General features: G+C 42.0%; 2 protein-coding genes across 4 annotated transcripts in view; one reads left to right on the forward strand and one right to left on the reverse strand.

Moving 5' to 3' along the window:
- The first annotated feature begins 2,995 nt into the window (after positions 1-2,995).
- On the forward strand, positions 2,996-7,811 carry TSSC4 (tumor suppressing subtransferable candidate 4). Of its 3 annotated transcripts, none has more exons than XM_053946706.1 (4): positions 2,996-3,339; positions 3,938-4,067; positions 4,875-4,947; positions 5,997-7,811. In XM_053946706.1, the coding sequence occupies exon 4, from the start codon at positions 6,085-6,087 to the stop codon at positions 7,123-7,125; it is 1,041 nt and encodes a 346-aa protein (XP_053802681.1). In that variant the 5' UTR covers positions 2,996-3,339; positions 3,938-4,067; positions 4,875-4,947; positions 5,997-6,084; the 3' UTR covers positions 7,126-7,811. The 3 variants fall into 3 exon arrangements, with proteins under 3 accessions (XP_053802681.1, XP_053802678.1, XP_053802680.1); XM_053946703.1 differs by lacking the exon at positions 2,996-3,339 and adding an exon at positions 3,370-3,527; XM_053946705.1 differs by lacking the exons at positions 2,996-3,339; positions 4,875-4,947 and adding an exon at positions 3,370-3,527.
- Positions 7,812-10,016: 2,205 nt separating this feature from the next.
- TRPM5 (transient receptor potential cation channel subfamily M member 5) overlaps positions 10,017-17,945 on the reverse strand; it is a 35,717-nt gene continuing 27,788 nt past the window's right edge. Inside the window, exons 18-24 of the mRNA XM_053946707.1 lie at positions 17,712-17,886; positions 15,602-15,770; positions 14,723-14,901; positions 14,158-14,290; positions 12,148-12,220; positions 11,214-11,304; positions 10,017-10,174 (exon numbers count right to left, since the gene is read on the reverse strand). Of these exons, the coding sequence (XP_053802682.1) occupies positions 10,077-10,174; positions 11,214-11,304; positions 12,148-12,220; positions 14,158-14,290; positions 14,723-14,901; positions 15,602-15,770; positions 17,712-17,886 (918 nt within the window). The 3' untranslated portion in view covers positions 10,017-10,076. The remainder of the gene's footprint in view (positions 10,175-11,213; positions 11,305-12,147; positions 12,221-14,157; positions 14,291-14,722; positions 14,902-15,601; positions 15,771-17,711; positions 17,887-17,945) is intronic.

Here is a 17,945-nt window from a genome sequence, read left to right on the forward strand (position 1 = left end):
ACACCCTGCCTGTTGACTGCCAGCAAACTACTGAGATTTCCTCCAGCAAGGATCCATGCTGCTAATGCAAGGCTCAGCATTGGTTGATGCTGCTCCCACAGGTCTTGTTTGAACAAGAGATATGGGGAGTTTTAGGGTTCTCTTGGGTTTTTTTGTTAATGCTAACTTCAAGGTCACTGATTCCAGAGACCTTTTTCAGCCTTTCATTACGCATTTTTTTAGTATCAGGCATTTTGGGGCAGGGAAAAAAAAAAAAAGGAAAAAGCAGCAAGATTGGGAGAAGGGTTTTCTTGGTAGAAATATTCTGTAGTTAAATCAAAATGAACAGAACACCCCAACTGATTTTGTTTCTTTTAAACAACTGGAGTAATTGCAGATAGTATTAATTTTCCTCATAAAGGATTTCCCTCCCACACATGCAATGTCTCTAACAAAAAAAAAAAAGGGGTTGTGGTGTCTCCCTGCAGTTCCTCTATAGGCTGGTAATAACATTGTTATTGTGAAGAATGGAGTTGATAAAGACCTTCATAGCCTGTCTACATTAAAACTCATTCCGCAGGAACTAATTTTATGTAGTTACCTTAGGGGAAAATAGCACCAACATGGGTAAACAGCACTGGAATAAATCTAATCTGCTTGCAGGACTAAATGAAAGTACAAAATAAAACAGGTAAGCAAAGCTCAACATAGAAGAGAGGTGATATCAAGCACTGAATTTTGAAAACCCACCCCACAAGAGATTTCAAGGGCATTTGTAGGATTTCATTCTGGTAAATGGGAGAGGACAACTCATTTATTTCCTTCAGGCTGTACCACTCTGGCTTGGTGTGACTGCCTTCTCCCAGCAGAGAAGGCTGTGGTGGTCATGACTCTGCTTTTCATTTCTTCCTGCAGGAAAATACTCCTTTCCCACCCCACCTCCCATCAAGAGCTCCAGCTGCATGTGGCCACATCTGAGTAACCTCCACATTCCTTCCAGATGCAGGAGATGTTAAAAAATGCATCTTTTTGCTCTATCTGGCTTTTAGGATCTAGGTGGCTGTTGGGGAATGGCCTGCTGCTTTCCTATAACCCTGAGGAGAGGGACCAGTGGTCCCTGCCCCAGGCACCTACCCCAGGCTCCGAGGGCAGGAGCAGCAGCAGGAGCCTGCCAGGGAGCAATGGAAACAGTTACTGCATGGGGCCAAAGGACAGATTTATTTGCAGGAAAGGAGCAGGAGACGCCTATGATGGGGCTGAGGCTGCTGTACATTTTCACATGCCACCCCCACACACAGGGACGCACTGGCTTCCTGCAGACACATGGAGTCATCCCCGCAAATGAGCCGCCCCTCGGAGCCTGCACACTGGATACAGCCTGCTCATTTGGATGATGGCCTATCCTGCAGCTGAGTTCCACCTTCCAGCCCCCTCTTCAAGCCACTCAGTTCAGTCCAGCAAGGGGAAAACACTTTCCCATCTGTTGGTCTTCAGACTCTGACTCATTATTTTTATTTCAGCTGTCGCCAAGCAATAGCAAAAGTCCCAACACACCAGCATTTCCACTGCTGCAAGCTGCCTTGTCCTCAGCCACCGGAGAATGAGCAGCTCAGCCTCAGCTCTCCGCTGCATGCAATACTAAATATCACAGATTCTGTCACAGAATAGGCTGAGCTGGAAGGGATCCATAAGGATCATCAATTCCAACTCTTAAGTAAATGGTGATCAAACCCACAGCCTTGGGTTTTAGTAGCACCATGCTCTAACCAGCTGAGCTAATTTCATGAGTAAAAAACCAGGAAAGAGGAAAAGGGTACATTCAGGTTCCTTAGTCATCAATACACACAGCATCCAGGCAAAAAGTGAGAACTTGTAGCCTCTGGAAAGGGAGACATGGCGCTTGTCCCTGAAGGCACCCACATCCACAGGTGACAGAGACACTGGAGGTGGTGTTGCCCTCTCCTGCCCCTTTAAGCCCCTCATCTAACAAAGAACCAAGGCTCGAAACAAGACAGGGTCTGTACCAGTCTGTTGTACCCTGCCTGTCTCCACTCTTACAGAAATGGGACATGCCACTGCTTACTCCACATCCTTTTTTCTGCCTGCTCCTTATTAAGCTCAGAGACTCTCCTGCTGTCTCCCCAACACCCTAGACTGTGTTACTCAGCACTAACAGCCTTTACCCAGGTTTACTCTTCCTTTTGTTTGCTCGTTTACTGCTCTCCTCCTTTCCATTCCTGCTCACCTACATCAAGATTTATGTTTTCCTTTCCTCCCTCCATCTGGATACCCATTTGAATGCCTGTGACCGTACTACCATATGTGTATACATAAAAAAATACAGGATCACCACATGGGGAAACACCTCTAGAGCTGCTCCAAAAGTACTGCAAGACTCCAGCTAGACAGAAGACATTTTGCAATAACCTCATCACTGCTGCCAAGTGTGTTCTGAACACAGACCTCGTGTCATAAATTACTGTAATTAGCAACACTCCAGCAGGCAAACTGAGGATGCATATGAAGCGGCTGCAGTTTATATTACGGGTGAGTCACGGTGAGGCCCAGCTTGAAGGGATCCAGTGAAGCCTCTGTAGCCACAGCATTGTCTGGCACAATCCTTTCCAGCACAGCAAGCCTTTTCCTAAACACAGGGAAAACAAGCTGAATATTGAAGCCTCTAGGGAAATGTATTTGCGCTGAAAATTTGAACTTTTTTGCTGAAAATTTGAACTTTTTTGCTGAAATAGGGGGAAAACCAAAAATCGAGCCTCTTTGGCCAGCACCAATAAAACATTTTCAGACAGAGCTCCACTTCTTGACACACATGCAAAAATTGTTCTTCTGGGACGGAAAATGGAAACTTTTTTATTTGGATGGATAGTGGTTTTATGCCTCAAGTGACTTGGGGTTTTCTGGTTTGAGAATAAACACGTAAGAGAAAAAAAAAATAAACCAAACAAAAAAAAAAAAAAAAAAAAACAAACAGAAAACTTCGGATATGTTCGTGGTGGCCAAGCGCTGCTTTTCCGATGAGAACAAAAGCTGTGACATGGGGTTTTTCCCCTGACTGCGAAAGGCGGCGGCGGTGCTGTGCCCGCCCCCCACGGCACTGGGCAGCGCCGGGGCGGCACCGCGGCTCTCCGGGGTGCACGAGCGAGCCCCGCACCGAGCTCCGCACCCAGCCGGGCACCGAGCCCCGAGCACAGCCCCGCACAGGCTGCGAAATGTCGGCGCTGCGGTGCGCCCTGGGAGCTGTAGTCCTGCCGCTCAGCACCGCCTCGCCCCGCTCCCCGGCTCGCAAAATGTCCTCCGCCGAGGCAAGACGGCCGCCTACAACTCCCAGGAGCCCCGGGAGAGGTGGGGCGAGGAGGCGCCGGGAGGCGCCAGCCCTTTCCGCGCCGCTCTCGCCGCTGGGAGGCGCCGGCCCTTTCCGCGCCGCTCTCACCGCCGGGAGTTGTGGTCCTGCCCCCGTTGTGGCCGCCCCGTGGGGCCTGGCAGGGACTCGGTGTCCCGGCGCGCCGCGGCCCATGGGCGGAGGGGCAGAGGTGGGAAAGGCGGGAGGCTGCTGTGGAAGGTGTTGGGGCTGTGCGGTGTCGGGGTGCGGGGCCATTTTCTCCCACTCCTTCCCCTCCCTGGCGGTTCGCGCTGTGTGCCCGGGCGGGTGGCAGTGCCCGGGGTGCAGGACCAGCGAGGGCCGCTGCCCCAGCAGCATCCCGGGCCGCGAAGGGCTCTGGGGCCGGGACCGACGGGCAGCACAGCTGGGGCTGCACCGTGACCTTGCCCTCCGCGAGGCCACTGCCCAGCGGCTGATGTTCTTTTCCCTGTTCCTTGGCGCGGGAGCCTGTGGATGCCTGTCTCGAGGGACTGTGTGGGCTTTGGTGTGGTGCTCTCTGCACCGTGAGAGCAGGCCCGTGGCCGTGGTTTGCGATGACTGAGGTGTCTATCCTCCTCACAGGAGGCAGCAGGAAGACGCACAGAGTCTCTTGGAGCAGCACCAGGATGGAGGAGCCCGCTGGGAACCTTCCCATCCGGGGAGATGTCATTCTTCCCGAGTCGTGCTGTGATCACGTCACCATAACAAACCTGTGAGTGGGTCTGGTGTGCTGTAAGGGCAGCATGTTTGGCTGCTAACTTTGTTAAAGCTAAAACATCTCCTTAGGAGCAGAATTGCTCCTTTCCGTGTAAGTGCCCTCAGACAAGAGATGGCCCTGATGAACACTTGCCAACTGAAAACAGCTATTTTATTTAATTATGCATTTCAAGGCCTTTTCTGAGTTGTAGTCATGACTTTTCATATGTTCCAAAACTAAGCAGAAGGCTGTATCGTTTTAAGAAGATTATTTCCTACTAGAGGTTACATGGAGGGCAGTGTTTTCAAAAGTAGCTGTCAAAGACAGCTAGACTTGATATGGAACATAGCATTCCTCAGAAGGTTCTCTGTTTTGTCCTTCATAACAATCCGGCCCTAACTTTGAACATGACCTTTCTTTGAAAATAGAAGTCTGTGTTACCCATGGTCTTAATACTTAGCAGCACTTAATGTTTACAATGCATAACTATTATTTTTGTATCTTCTTAGCTGCATTTAATAGTGTTTATTTAGTCCTTTGCACATGCAAATTACAGCTTAAATTTTTTTAAAACCTCCCTTCTGTTCTACAGGATAAAGTTGGCAGTGTGAATGTGGAGGCTGGGTAAATGTAGTGGTGCCTGTGTTATTATGCTGTGTGCTGTTCTTCTGCCAAAAATTCAATAATATCTACAGAGTTTTATACCACCATGAGTTTGTGTCATATTTAGAACCCAGTTATGCAGCTTTGGATGATTCAGGGGGACAGAATTATTTTTAAAACTACATTTCCAGTATCATGATGGAAATGTTTATTTTCTAGGGTGGAAGTGCTGAGATCTTTGGTGGCTTTAACTGACCCTCAGGAGGGGAAGCTGACTCAGTCTCAAGAGAAAGTGAGTGACTAACAGACTTTCCATGTCTGTTTACTGCATCGTTTCAGAAGAGCCTATAATTAGGTAGTCAAGCTTATTCTAATAATATGTTAGAACTGTTTTCATAATTCACGTGAGCTGAAGCAAAATATGTGTGCACCAGCTCTGTTTCCAATGGCCCAGCAAGTGGTAGCTTGATCATCAACCACCTGAATTCAGCGAGGTTCCCTTCAAGCAGGTGGCACTGTCAGGTGTTCCAGCTGCTCCTGAAAGTCAGGCTTCAAATCACGCTGTCATTTACTGACTGAAGGGCCAGCTCTTGCAGGCCTGTGGTTGCAATCTCTCCTTGTTTCCATGTGTGAGCATGGTATGTGTAATTAGTTTTCTTAATCCAGTGGGATTAATTTCTTGAGCTGGCTGGTTTTCCAATTCCTGGAATCTAGTAATGACTTGAGAACATAAAACCAAAGGAAGGAGTGAAGCTTGTACTTTATGCCACATTAAAGCAGGCTTAAAACAGTGGCCCCATTATTTTTGTTTTCTGTCACTGATGGGGATCAGTGATAGTGTCCTTTGTAATAGGCTGAATGTGATGGCTATTGGGACAGCAGGTACAGTGCTAATGCAATAAGGGTTGTACTGGCCAAATACAAGTGTGAAAAATTGGATGTGTTTTTGTGGATTTTTACAGTATGAGTAAACACAGTGTAATATGCAGAGGTCATTGCTGTCTCTTGGAAGATGTATAAGACAGCTTTGGAGGATTCAGATTAACTCAAGAGCTTTATGTTCATCTTTTAGTAATTGGATCTGATGCAACCTGTAATGAAAGTTGGTAGCAGTACTTTCAATTACTTTGTATTCTTCTGTTCAGTCTTGTGTAAATCTTTAATTTTAATGTGCATTCGTTCCTTAAATAATGTTTTCATTTGAAGCAAAATTGCTTGGGAATCCCTAAAGCACAGCTAACTGTTATATTGCAGTTATAATTACTTTGCATGACACAGAGCGATGGTCGCAGTCTTGGTTCTCATTTCACAGTTAAATTTTTATGCTCCTTTGTATTCTAGGCACTAAATTCGCTGGGCATTTGGAAAAGCGTATTTAGAGTTGTTCCTGGGCCTTCATCAAAGACCTCAGTGGAGTGACAGCTCAAAGATGGGAGACCAGGAGGCCAGTGAACCTTTTCTAGGGATAGTGGCTGATGGTGGCAGAGACTACGAAGGAGCTCTGCCCTCAGACGTGGTGTCGCTCAGCGATTCTGACTCTGATGACTTGGGGCTGGTGGGTGAAGCAGAAGTTGATACAATAGCTCCTGAGGAGCCATCTGTAGATGAAGGGGATTTCAGATCAGGAGGGACACACGACTCTTCAAACAGCGGTCGCAGATCTCCTGTCCAGCCATTCCATCTGAAGGGCATGAGTTCTATGTTCTCTCTCCGTAGCCAGAGCATTTTTGATTGCCTGGAAGAGGCAGCCAAGTTGTCTGTGCCCTCGATGCCTGAAGATAATGTTGTTGACGGGAGGTTTAAGTGTCCATTGCCTCCGACCCCAGTTTCAGGTAACATGGTCCCAGAAAACATGGGAAGGCAAGCCGGAGCAGTGCAGGCTCTAAAAGCCTCTCGTGCAGTGCCTGACTACGTGGCACACCCAGAGCGCTGGACCAAATACAGCCTAGAGGGCGTTTCAGAGTCCAGTGACAAGACTAACAGGGCAGTGGCCATGGAGTTTCTAGGTGGTTTGAAGAAAAGAGGGGAGCAACAGAGCTCAGCTACCCAAGATAGTTACACCCCGTCCTTTAACCAGGACCCTTCCAGCTGTGGAGCTGGGAGGATTGTCTTCACCAAACCAATTAAAAGAGGTGTTGATGGACTGGAAAAGAAAACATCAACAGGGGAGGATGATAAGAAACAGATGAAGACAGATCTGAGAGGAAAATCTCTTAAGAAGATTGATGACTTGAGGGAAGAAGATAAGGTTGAGCTGGGGCACTTAGACAGTGACAGTGGAAAGGCAGCAGAGGAAGAGGAGTGCATGATGGAGGGGGACCAGAACACAGAGTATAAACCTGATGCAAGGCTTAGTGGTGCAGGTGAAGAGCCATCGCTGGGAACAGTTGGATTCCACTGCAGTAAGAAGAAGAGCAGGAAAAATTTCCGACCTAAAGTAGCTGATGAAGGGGAGGAGGAAGATTCCTGAACGATGAAGCACATTGGAGACATCCCAGGACTTGTCTTGTTCATTTTTTTTTTGTCTTTTTTTTTTTTTCTGGTCTGAAAACCACGTGATATTTTTTTGTTCAGTTTGTGTCATAGCCACCAAGAACGTTTTATATTGTTAGAAATTAAGCTACCTAAAATAAACTCCAGACTTTTTGTTTATGAGAATTCCGTGGGCACAGGATAGTTGCATCGTGGCAGGATAGAATAAAGTGTGATACTCCAGAGCTGAAGTATCCAAAGAAACAGAAGTGTTAGCTATACGGTTGCAGGGTTTCGTAGAAAATCCCAGTTTTGGAATTGTTCCCAAATCCTGTGGAATCCTGGAGAAAAGGTGATGAGCTCATTATATGTAGAGATTTTTAAACAATGAAAATAAAACCTAGTCTTCCACTGATGTGATTTCTCCTGGCCCTGTCCCAAGAAGGAAAACCTTTTAACTTTTTTGTTTGAAAACATCTTTCTGTCATTGCCATTGAGGGTGAAAGCAGAACAGTGCCCAGTTATATGATGTGATGATCTGCACCTTTGTATGTCCTTTCCAGGAGGTGCTGCTTCCATACTGGAAGCATATGGATTGGGGTATTTGTGGGAATGAGATATTTATACCAGAACTGGAGACATTTTTGTTCTATGTGATACAATAAACTTTTGGTTGTAACTTGATTTCTTGTCTGAACCATGCTGAGTAATGCAGCTGTAGGAGTTTTACCAAACATTTTATTTGATTTCTAAACTGTCTTGAAAACCTTTTAAACTGTTAATCTAACTTTGCCATCTTGTTAACTTCTTCCTCGTCTTACAGATTCTAAACCTCACATTTTTAACATTTTCAATCATTTTACAGTGTATAATCCCCTCACAGGATGAGTCATCTCATACAATGAATAACATTGTAAGGAATGTCAAAAATAGTGAGTTTTTTCCACAGTGCTAGTAAATTTAATAAATAAGGTTGAAAGATTAAATTCTTTGAAAGGTTACATGATTTGAAACTCAAATTAGTTCAGGTCACTTTGAACTGACTTTTTTTTTTTTGTCAGTATTCTAAATGAACCAATCCCAAGGGTAGTATTTGTAACTGTGTAGTGAAAGATTAATTCTGAAGAGTTTGTGATATTTCTTGGTAGATTGTGCTTGCTCAAACTCTGAAGGGTGTTTGAGGGGGTGACTTCCTCTGGGGGGGGAGTTCATCTTAACAGTAATTAACTGGGACGCCCAAATCACTTGTGTTTGAACTGATGCATCATTTGGCAGAAGAAGCAGAAAACAGTGTAAAAGGAGCAGTTGTGCTCCATTTTTCAAATTCAACCTTTTAGTTTTCAGAGCAGAATGTATTTTCTCATGAGTATGCAGTTGGATGCACATTGCTTAGTGGGTCGCTGGTAAATACATTTGTTGTTCCAGTGCATGTGAGTGGACATACACAGCAGGTCCCAATGGAGAGATTTTGGGTTCCAGTGGATAATTAGTGTGCTGATCACAATTAAAATAGTAGCCATTTCAAAGTGGAAGCTGCTGCCAAGAGCAGGGAATGCTTGTTGTGAGATATCTGTTATTTCTTAACAAAAAATGCAGCTCAGTAGTACAAACTTACTGGGTTTATGAGTTCTGCTTGCCCAGGGTGAGGAACAGGTAGGACTATCAGAATTCCATTGCTGCTAATGGAGTCACAGGCCTGGGGCACAGCTGAATAAACTGGACAAAAGCCTGTTTCATTAAGCCATCATAACAAGATTAATATCTGTTAATAAAAGGCTCATTTTTGTCAGACCTGAGATTTATTTTTTTTTCCACCTCTGGTAACAGAAAGCTTTTGTGCAATCTACAATTGCATTGCATAGAGACAATATTATATGTGTGAGGAAATGCAGTTTTGTATCAGAGTCAGACACAGCCCAATACTTCCCCCTTCTGATGCTGTTTATGTTATTCCAAAGAAATTTCCCCTTAGAGGATGGTATTGATATTTTAGTGGTATATCTTGCAAAATTCTAATAAAGCCAGTGAGTTTTTGTATGCTAAAAATGTACGAGCCAGTTTAAGTAATGGAAAAACAGCCCAAATTCTTAGACTGCAGGATAATTCTTGGTATACATGCTTCTTTTAAAGTCTCTTAGGTGACTTCTTTTTTCCCTCTGACCCTTGAGAAAGAAAAGTAAAATGAAATCAGATGCTTAGATGTAGAGGAGGTATTCCATGTGGTGTGATACATGGAGGCAAAGGCACCTTTCCAGCAGGGAAGTGGCAGCAGCTGTGATGGGGCATGGGACCAACAAAAACCAGGTGATTCCACTCTCTGAGGTTGAGTGAGGAGCCCTTAAGAAGGAATACCAGTAAAGGCATACCTCACAGGAGCTAGTGTGGGAAGAGAAGCTGCTGTGTGCAATTGTTTGAGAGTTGTAGGAACTCCGGGAACTGTATGTTTTGTAATGGTTCAGTATTTAGGCCCTTTCCTTGAAAACTATTTCTTGATTTCCTTTTCTAAGCAGCTCAGGAGTACAAGCTTGATTTCTTCGCCAAGGAAGGAGCTTGTTTTTAAATGCGTAAATGGTAAATGATTTACCTTCCAAAGGGAGACTCCCTTGAACAGAGAAGTGTGGAATTTGGCAGTGATGATGGTGAATTGAGGGTGTGGTATCTGGAGAACAAATGGTATTTAGAAAATAAAGTGGTAGAGTCACCCTGGAGGAGAAAGCTTTAATGCTGTTTGTGGAATAGTTTTGGAGAAAGGACCGAGTGCTATGGGAACAGCAGGAAAGAAAGCCCAGGAAACTGAAGGAGAAAGATCAAGGAATCCTTAGGAATGTCAAGCACTGACAGTGCTTAGCCTAGAGAGCTCGTTGCCCTTAGGCCTTCAAGAGATTAGGATTTTAATTCTACAGTAGTTCAGTAGGATAAAAGGTTTAATATGAAGAAATAGATTAAAATTTAATTATCAATGTATTTGATGTCAGTCTCAAACTGATCTGCACAATCTCTTTCACTTCTTTGTGGTAAAGGCACTTCTGTGTTGGCACTCTTCACACCTAATAGGATTGGAAAAGTCATGTACTCGTTTAAAAGCCTTAGGACAAGGGGCACATAGTAGTAATTGCTTAAGAAACTTTAAAATGTTGAAAAAAAGGCACTGTATATTGTATTACTTTGCATTTGCTCAGTAAATGATAAACAAAGGCTTATTTTTCAGCTATTTAAATTTCTGAGGTTTTTTATGCAGTTACAGTATTAAAATGTCTGGGAAGCCATCTATGGGATGGAGTTTTTTATTGGAATACTGATAATGAAGTAACTCACATAAGTGTTTAATAAACTTCTGACAGAATTAAGTACAGCTTGAGGTTAGCTCATATCTGAGTGACTTGAGGTCCTGTCGTGTCATGACTGTTGAGTTTTCCAGCTACCTTTTTCCATGTAGTATATATGCATGCTGTTTATGGGTCTTGGAGGCTATTTTGTGTAATAGAGAGCAATAGGTAGATATTGACTAGGTCATTAAGAAGGATATCCAAAATCTTTATTCTGTTGGATATCCTGCAGTGGCTGAGAAATAGTTTGTTCCTGTCCCTAATGATTAAAACTCCATGCAGTGGAGCCCTGGGACACAGGACATGATTCTTAACTGACAGGAATGGATGCAGCTCTAAGGGCAAATGAATTCTGTTAATTAAAAAAAATACTAGGAGACTTACTCAGCTTTTATTTTTAATAATTATTGCTATGCATTTTAAATACTTTTATAATACTTCCCTAGGATTATCTCATGGACTCAAGAAACCCCCAAGGCAATCTTCTGTTGCAAATTGGTACTTGTTTATGTGTTTGAACTGGGTGAGATTATTCTAACTCACCCTAAGTGACAGTCCTTGCCCCAAAGCTTTTAAATGTATTTTACAAAAGGTAATTTTTTCATTCTGAACTAAGAATATTGTGTTCCCTGTTTATATTCCCATTACCTCTAGGAATCTCCTTAGGGGTTATTTTCCAATCTTATTTTTCCACCTTGCCTTTTTTTTTACTACATTGTTCAGCTGTATTAGCTTTTCCATGACTGTTTTCAGTACTTACGTGTATAGTTTGGAGCTGGTTGAGTGCACAAGAGGTTGGTTTTGGTTAAAGCCTCTGCCATGGAGGAGATAACAGCTGTACAGTAGCAAATCTACAAAATAGATAGTGATTAAATACTTGCCCTCTTTTGTGAGGATATTGCAATACTTCAAGCTGGCACAAACTTACTAAAGCATTCCTTGTGTGTTTCTGTTGAACCTGTATAACCTGACTTTTTTTCAGGAAGCCATAAAAGGGATAAGAAGGGAGCAGGAAACTGTAGCAGGAGTATTAAGAGAAAGGATTTTCAGTGAGGCCAAAATTATACAAGAGAGTCGTAGAGATAAAGAAAACAATAAGAGTTGTGCTACATAGCAGGTGGTTTAACATTTTCAGACTGTGTAAGAAATGTTTGTTTATATTGCAAGGGTTTGTCATCAAAAGTTCAAGACAGAATTTCCTGCTATTATTTGGACTTCATAACTGTATGCTGGACACTTCCCTTTTGAGATGCTGGTATGTAATATCTTAAGAAAATTAGAAAAGTTGATGTACAAGAAGATTAGGTCAGATCAAACAGAATGTGTGTATTTTCCAAGCTGACATTAAAAAAAAAAAAAAAAAAAAGAAAATATTAGGAGAAGGACAAGAATGGAGGGGGGAAGACGAAGCATTTCATTCCAGTAGCATCCTTAACAAAGGAAATAAACACACTAAAGTAAACTACCAAAGAGACCAAGAAATGTTGTATTGCCTTTTCTCCTTTCTACAGGAGATTATAATTTTTGCTTTATATATGTTTATCACCAGAAAGCAATAAGGAAAGTGAAACCATAATACAGATCTGTTTTTTCTGTCCCTTTATCCCTAAGTAGGGTCTGCCAAACCACCATTAAATGAAAGAAAGATGGTGAAATCCTAAAGCTGATATAAATGCTTAGAAAATACTCCTTACCTGGGCTTCCAGAACTTTAAATAGTTTTTCTTGTTCTTTCAACCCACTAAAATACTTAGACAAATTATCCACCCTGTGGAAACAAAGCAAACACCTTGAGCAAAAAGGAGAGACTTCAAAAGAAATCATAAACCACAAACCACGTGTAATTTACTACACTACACCCATGGCTCTTCACTGCAGTTCTGTGCTGCTTAGACATCCCACAGCCCCCTAGAAGTTTTGTCCTTTTGAGGTGTTCACAGCAGTATTTTTTTGGGCAGAACAGCAATTCTGGAACATTCTCATGCACCTGTTGCCCAGGGACTCACAAATGACAGGTCAGGGCACCTATTCAGCTTCTGGTGAGGGCCACTTAGCCTCAGTTGCTGTGGAAATCAAGGGCAGCAGAAAGAAGCTGCTCTGTCTTTTGAGCCTCCTTGTGTCTTTCCTACCTGAAAACATCAGTACCCAATGGAAACTGATCCTGGTGTGAGAACTGAGGCCACAACAGAGATAAGCCACTTAAAATTTATGTGAACTTCTGTTTCTGGAAACTAGCTTGACAATGAAATCCCTTTTTTTCATGCAGACCACAGGGATTGCTTAATGAACTTCCACATAGTGCCTCCAAATCACTGAATTATCCCCAAGCTTGTTGCATCCTTCACCTGTTCTCCCATCAGCTCTTTATTCTTAGCATCTGATTCCTCATAGGGTTGGTAAATCCCTCTCTGGTTTCTCCTAGCTACTCTTTCAAAGTTTCCCTCTCACAGGCAATCTTCCAATCCCATCTATGTGAAAGACCTGCTGCTGGGTGGGTCTAATGCATTTTGAGATTGGTTCAGTGCAGGCAAAGTTCAAAGAATCACTTCCTGAGGGTTTTCTAAGCTTTCAAAACCACACTGCTACCATCTAAGAGCAAAAATAAAAACCATAGGGGTAATGGTGTTCATCTGAATTTCTTCCAGTCTTTCTCTGGCTCTGCTATACCTGAATTATTGTGAAGCCAGATGGATTCTCACTTTTCCCCTCCAGTACCTTCACCTACAACGTACCATCTTATTATATAAAGGATCTACTACCCTTCATTTGGAAGCAATTGCACATATATTTATTGCATTATCTCAACAATTAAGCTCTCACTCCTAGGGTTTGTCAGTGATCTGCTTATGGGAATCAAGTTTAAACCTATATAATCATTCCAAATTATTATGAATTAAGGGTCTATGTGAATTACGGGGAGAGGAGTATTTTCCGAGAATGGAAGTATGCTGTTCTGGTCTCCAGCTATTCTGTGAGTTGGAGGTTTATTTTGAAAAAAAGCAGAAAGCACAGGAACGTTTCCATGGAACTTTCTTATTATGGTAACTTTCACACCCATTATGCCTCTATTTGAAGTCTGTTTTATTGTAAGAGAAAACAGCTGGAATATGTGTTAAAAGCTTCTTTAAGGAGTGCTTTTCTGTCTTAGATGTTTCTGTTCTCCCTGCATATAACTACTTTGTATCTCACTTAAAGGTTTAAAACGCTGAAAAATAATCTAGGACTTAGACTTTATCAATTCAAGTAATATTCCTAGTGGGGAAATATAGAGAGGTAGACAAATGGATACTCAGTCCCATGCCATAAAGGCACAAGTATTTGTTCTTCTGCATCTGTGGCCAATTCAAGGTATCTTAAACTTCCATTCAAAAGTCTGTGTTGTATTCCTACAGGGGATGAAATTATGTGTGCTGCAGTCTAGCAAACAAACTGTTTTTTCCATCATTTTCTTAATGAATAAGATATTCATTGAGCTTGGCCACAGATTTGGCTGGAACTTGCAGGTTTATAATTGTACATACTTCAGGAGTGACAAACACTCTAACATTGTACTGATGCAGACCTCTCGCATTTTTTCATGGACTGTGTATTTCCTAACTGCATTCCAGTTGTACCCTTTATATAAGCTTTATAAGAACTTCAATGCTAACTCATTGAAAGATGAAGGCTTGCAAGTTACTCTTCCTGTGGGTCAGAATAACTTACTTATTAGATGTGGCCTTCAGCCTTTCTTCATTGCTTTCTTTCTTTTCTTGCTCAAGGTTTACAAGATAATGTTCTTTTTGCACCAGCTCCCATGTTATGATTTTTTGGTCGAGGCTCACTGGAAGATCTCTTTCTGTAGGAAAAATAAGATAAGAATTATATTTTACCCCTTTTTCTCTGATACTAGCAGTGAAAAGATGATATGCTAAAGGAAGGTTATTTTTAGAGTTAATAATTGCAAAAATTCAGGAGCAAATGAAATAACGATTCCTTAAACCTATCAACTGTTAAATCTGCAGAAATCAAATCCCTATAAACCCATTTTATATTGCTACCTTTGTTGTAATAACTATGATGCATCAAGAAATGCACTGTGGGAAACTGTTTATAGTTTAAATGATAAACCTTAATTTTTTGTTTGCACTCTCCTGGCACTCTTTGTTAAAAATAAATTGTGACTCTTGGCTTAAATAAATCCATCTTGCTCTGCTATTTTGTGTATGCACCATGTCTTTGCAGAGAGTCAGGCTCTACAGTTGCTTTATCACATTTGTTAACAACTCACCCAGGTGTTTTTTCTTGTGTTCCATTTTGTTGAGGAGTCTTCTGAGAACAAGAGTAACGTGGTTGATAATAATAAATGGTGGTGCTAAGGCAGGCCGACCATGGTATTCAACAATCAGGTTGTAGCGCTGCACTTTCCAGAAGATGTCTGTATTGCCCTGGACAACTTGAAAAGTGTAACTGTAATTTGAGCGGGGGGGGGGGGGGGAGGAATAAAAACATGTAACTCTTTTCACCACAACGAGCTAAAGATGAATATAACAAAATTTAGTCCTGTATTTACTTTAAAAAAGGAACAGCAAGGTCAGCAAGTAGTGCTAATGTAATCTAAAGTTTGTGCAAATTCTTAGATATTACAAAAATTGCAGCTGTAGTCTTCAAATGTTAAAAGATACATTTGTTTTGTTTGGCATTTTTGGTTTTTTTAAAGAAAGATAATTCTACTTTGCTCAGGAAAGATCAGCAAACATGCCACATCAGTTCTTCAACCAAATGAATCATTATTAGCTGTGTTGACAACAAGCATTTCCCTTATGTGCAAAGCATCCACTGTAAAGTCTGCCAAGTTTATGGCTGCTGTGCACCTGCAGATTTGTGGTTCCACACAGCCAGGGACTCAGACCCTTCTTGCATGTTTAATTGAATTTTTAGCAGTAAAAGAGGCTTCTTTTCTCCTTGTCTCCAATGTGACTAGAGTAAGGATGATGAGAACTTAAGAGCTGTCTGATCACAGGATTCTGCCTATCAATTCCCAAGTAATATTAATTAGGAAAATGACAAGTGTATTTTAAAAGGAATAGCCAGCAGAGAAGTAGAAAATGTGGGAATCCACTTAGAGCTTTGCAGCCTCTGTCCTGATATGTCGTGAAATCATTCTTGCCTGAACATAGCAATCAGGAGGTTCATGAGGAGGACATTTGTGACCAGTAGGAAGATGACCAGCAGGAGTATGACGAGCCAGTTGGCATAGCTGTTAGGGCAGGATGGTGTGTTCTCCTGCAGAATCTGCAGTGGGTTAAACGTGCAGTTCCTGGGGTATGCTCGTGATGCTGCAAAGGGAGATTAATTAAAAAAAAAAGTTATGGCAAATCCTCATGACATGTTTCTTTCTTTCATATTGTGGAAGTATAATTGTGTTGTGTATGTAAAAAGACATTGCATTGTTGTGCAAGGTATTTGCAGCCCTAGGACACTGCAGACCTCCACAACTTGGCTGTTCATTTAGTGGCAAGATGTCTGGCTTTGTAGTAGTGTTCATCATAAAAGGGATTGTATTGAAAGGGCTGTATCCTTTCTAGACTAGTTTTGAGTTCTCGAAATCAAGCCTTCTCTGAGTTTGTGTTCCCCCACATCCTTCTGTCCTCATGCCTGGCACGTGGGTTGGAGGAGAAAACTCAATAAAAGCTGGGAGGGGGGGTTGGTTCCTTGTTCTAAATTTAAAGTGCTTTGTGTATCTGAGCTTGCAGTTGAGGTTAGGAAGAAGGTCTGGTTCTACTGCATCAGACTAGAGGTCTAGTGCTGTATTCTGTCTCCAGCTGTGAATTAAACCCACAAGTTTAGAGTAGCATAATGATATTTACTTTTTTCCCTCTATTTTTTCCCTAGTAATCCTTTTCCCCAGTGCCACAGATAACCCCCTGGTTACATTCATTAGAGCACATGGTTATATCAAAGCTCACCAAGCTGGGTTTTCTTTCATCAAGGGCACTAGGTTATACTTATCTACACTGAATTTCATTTGATGATTCAGCACTCATGAGGCTCCTCTGCCTCTCTGACGTGTCAGTTCTTGTCTCTGCTACCCAGTGATGTAGTTTTGTCAGCAAATTTTGTCCTCCCCATTACCCCTCTCCCTTTCCATATATTTCATAAAGATGTTAAACAGAATAAGACCCAGAAGGCCCTAGGATGAATTAATCCCTTCTGGAAGTTGCCCATGTAATTGGTCCTTTTTTTCTCTGTTACTCTTAACCAGTTATTTACCCAGATAGAGACACCCACTGGAGTTTCAGTGGCAAGAAACACACCTTTCTAGGCAAATGAGTTAAATTATATTCCAGAAATATTTGTTTCTTTCCAATTACTTTAATGTAAATAAGGGTGACTGACTGTGCTGTACATGCTTACACCATAGGTATTTAAAATGGACATTAATAACTTTCCTCTGTCTTGTCTAATTCAGGTGTTTTGGCTTTTCAAAGACATGCTTTTTCTTACTAAGCACAGTGAACATGAGAGAATGCTTATTAGTTTGCTTCTGTCTATGGCTTTTTTTGGTTCTATTTTATATTGCTCCAAGTTTGAATGCCACTTCATTATTGCCAGTGACATTTAGCACTGGCTAAATTCTGTAGTATTACTGCAGACTTCTTTGGGAGGGGACCTATTCTGTATTTGACCTGCTTGCCTATCAGAAATGCTGCCTTTGAACTTTTATGTATAATTATTTCAGTGTCTTATGATTATTTTTATGTTGTTTTGTTTGCAATGCTGCACATAAGCAATTACTAGCTTTATTTGATTTGGGCAGCTTAATCTCCAGAGTAAATAAATGCTCTGCAGTGATTTGATTTTAAAACATATGTTTGCTTATGGGCAGAGCAGTACTGCTTTAATGCCAAAATGTGTGGAGGTGCTGTTATTTATTATTTGAGTTTACAAAGAGTTATCTGGGTCCTATCAGGTTAAACTGAAAGGAAATGGATTGAAGAGAAAGCAGGTATGCCAGCCTTTAAAACTGCAAATCCTTTTGTATTTCTGAGAGCTTATCTAAACAGGGCCAGTCCCTATGCTCTAATGTAACTCCACAATGCCCATTATCTCTTTGCAAACACACTCTTTGTGTGACAGTAATATGTAAGCTTTGGCACGTAGGACAAAGATTTAAAAAAGCAAAATTTAAAAAGGGCAATACTTGGAAGGAATTCCACGCTCTCATCAGAAGTGTGCATTCAAAAATGGCCAAGCTAGGGGGAAATAAGTTTCCTCACTGTCTATTTCATCCAGTGGAATCTGGCCAAATATCTGAAGGTAGGGACGATAAAGAACCCTTCTGAATATCCATTCCACTCGGCTGTCATCGGGATGGAGCAGAGCTTGAGTTGTCACACCGTAGGCAATGAGCCACACACTCAAGAAAAATAGAAAGAAGAAAACATCCTTCATCTACAAAAGAGAGGGGGAGGGGAGAAAAGGAAGGGCAGTGACTGTGATAGCATAGTCAA

This window comes from Vidua chalybeata, chromosome 6 (assembly GCF_026979565.1).
Source record: "Vidua chalybeata isolate OUT-0048 chromosome 6, bVidCha1 merged haplotype, whole genome shotgun sequence".
NCBI lineage: Eukaryota > Metazoa > Chordata > Aves > Passeriformes > Viduidae > Vidua > Vidua chalybeata.

Excerpts from the sequence above, each read along its gene's own strand:
- TSSC4 (XM_053946706.1), top strand. The coding sequence starts at position 6,085 with ATGGGAGACCAGGAGGCCAGTGAACCTTTTCTAGGGATAGTGGCTGAT.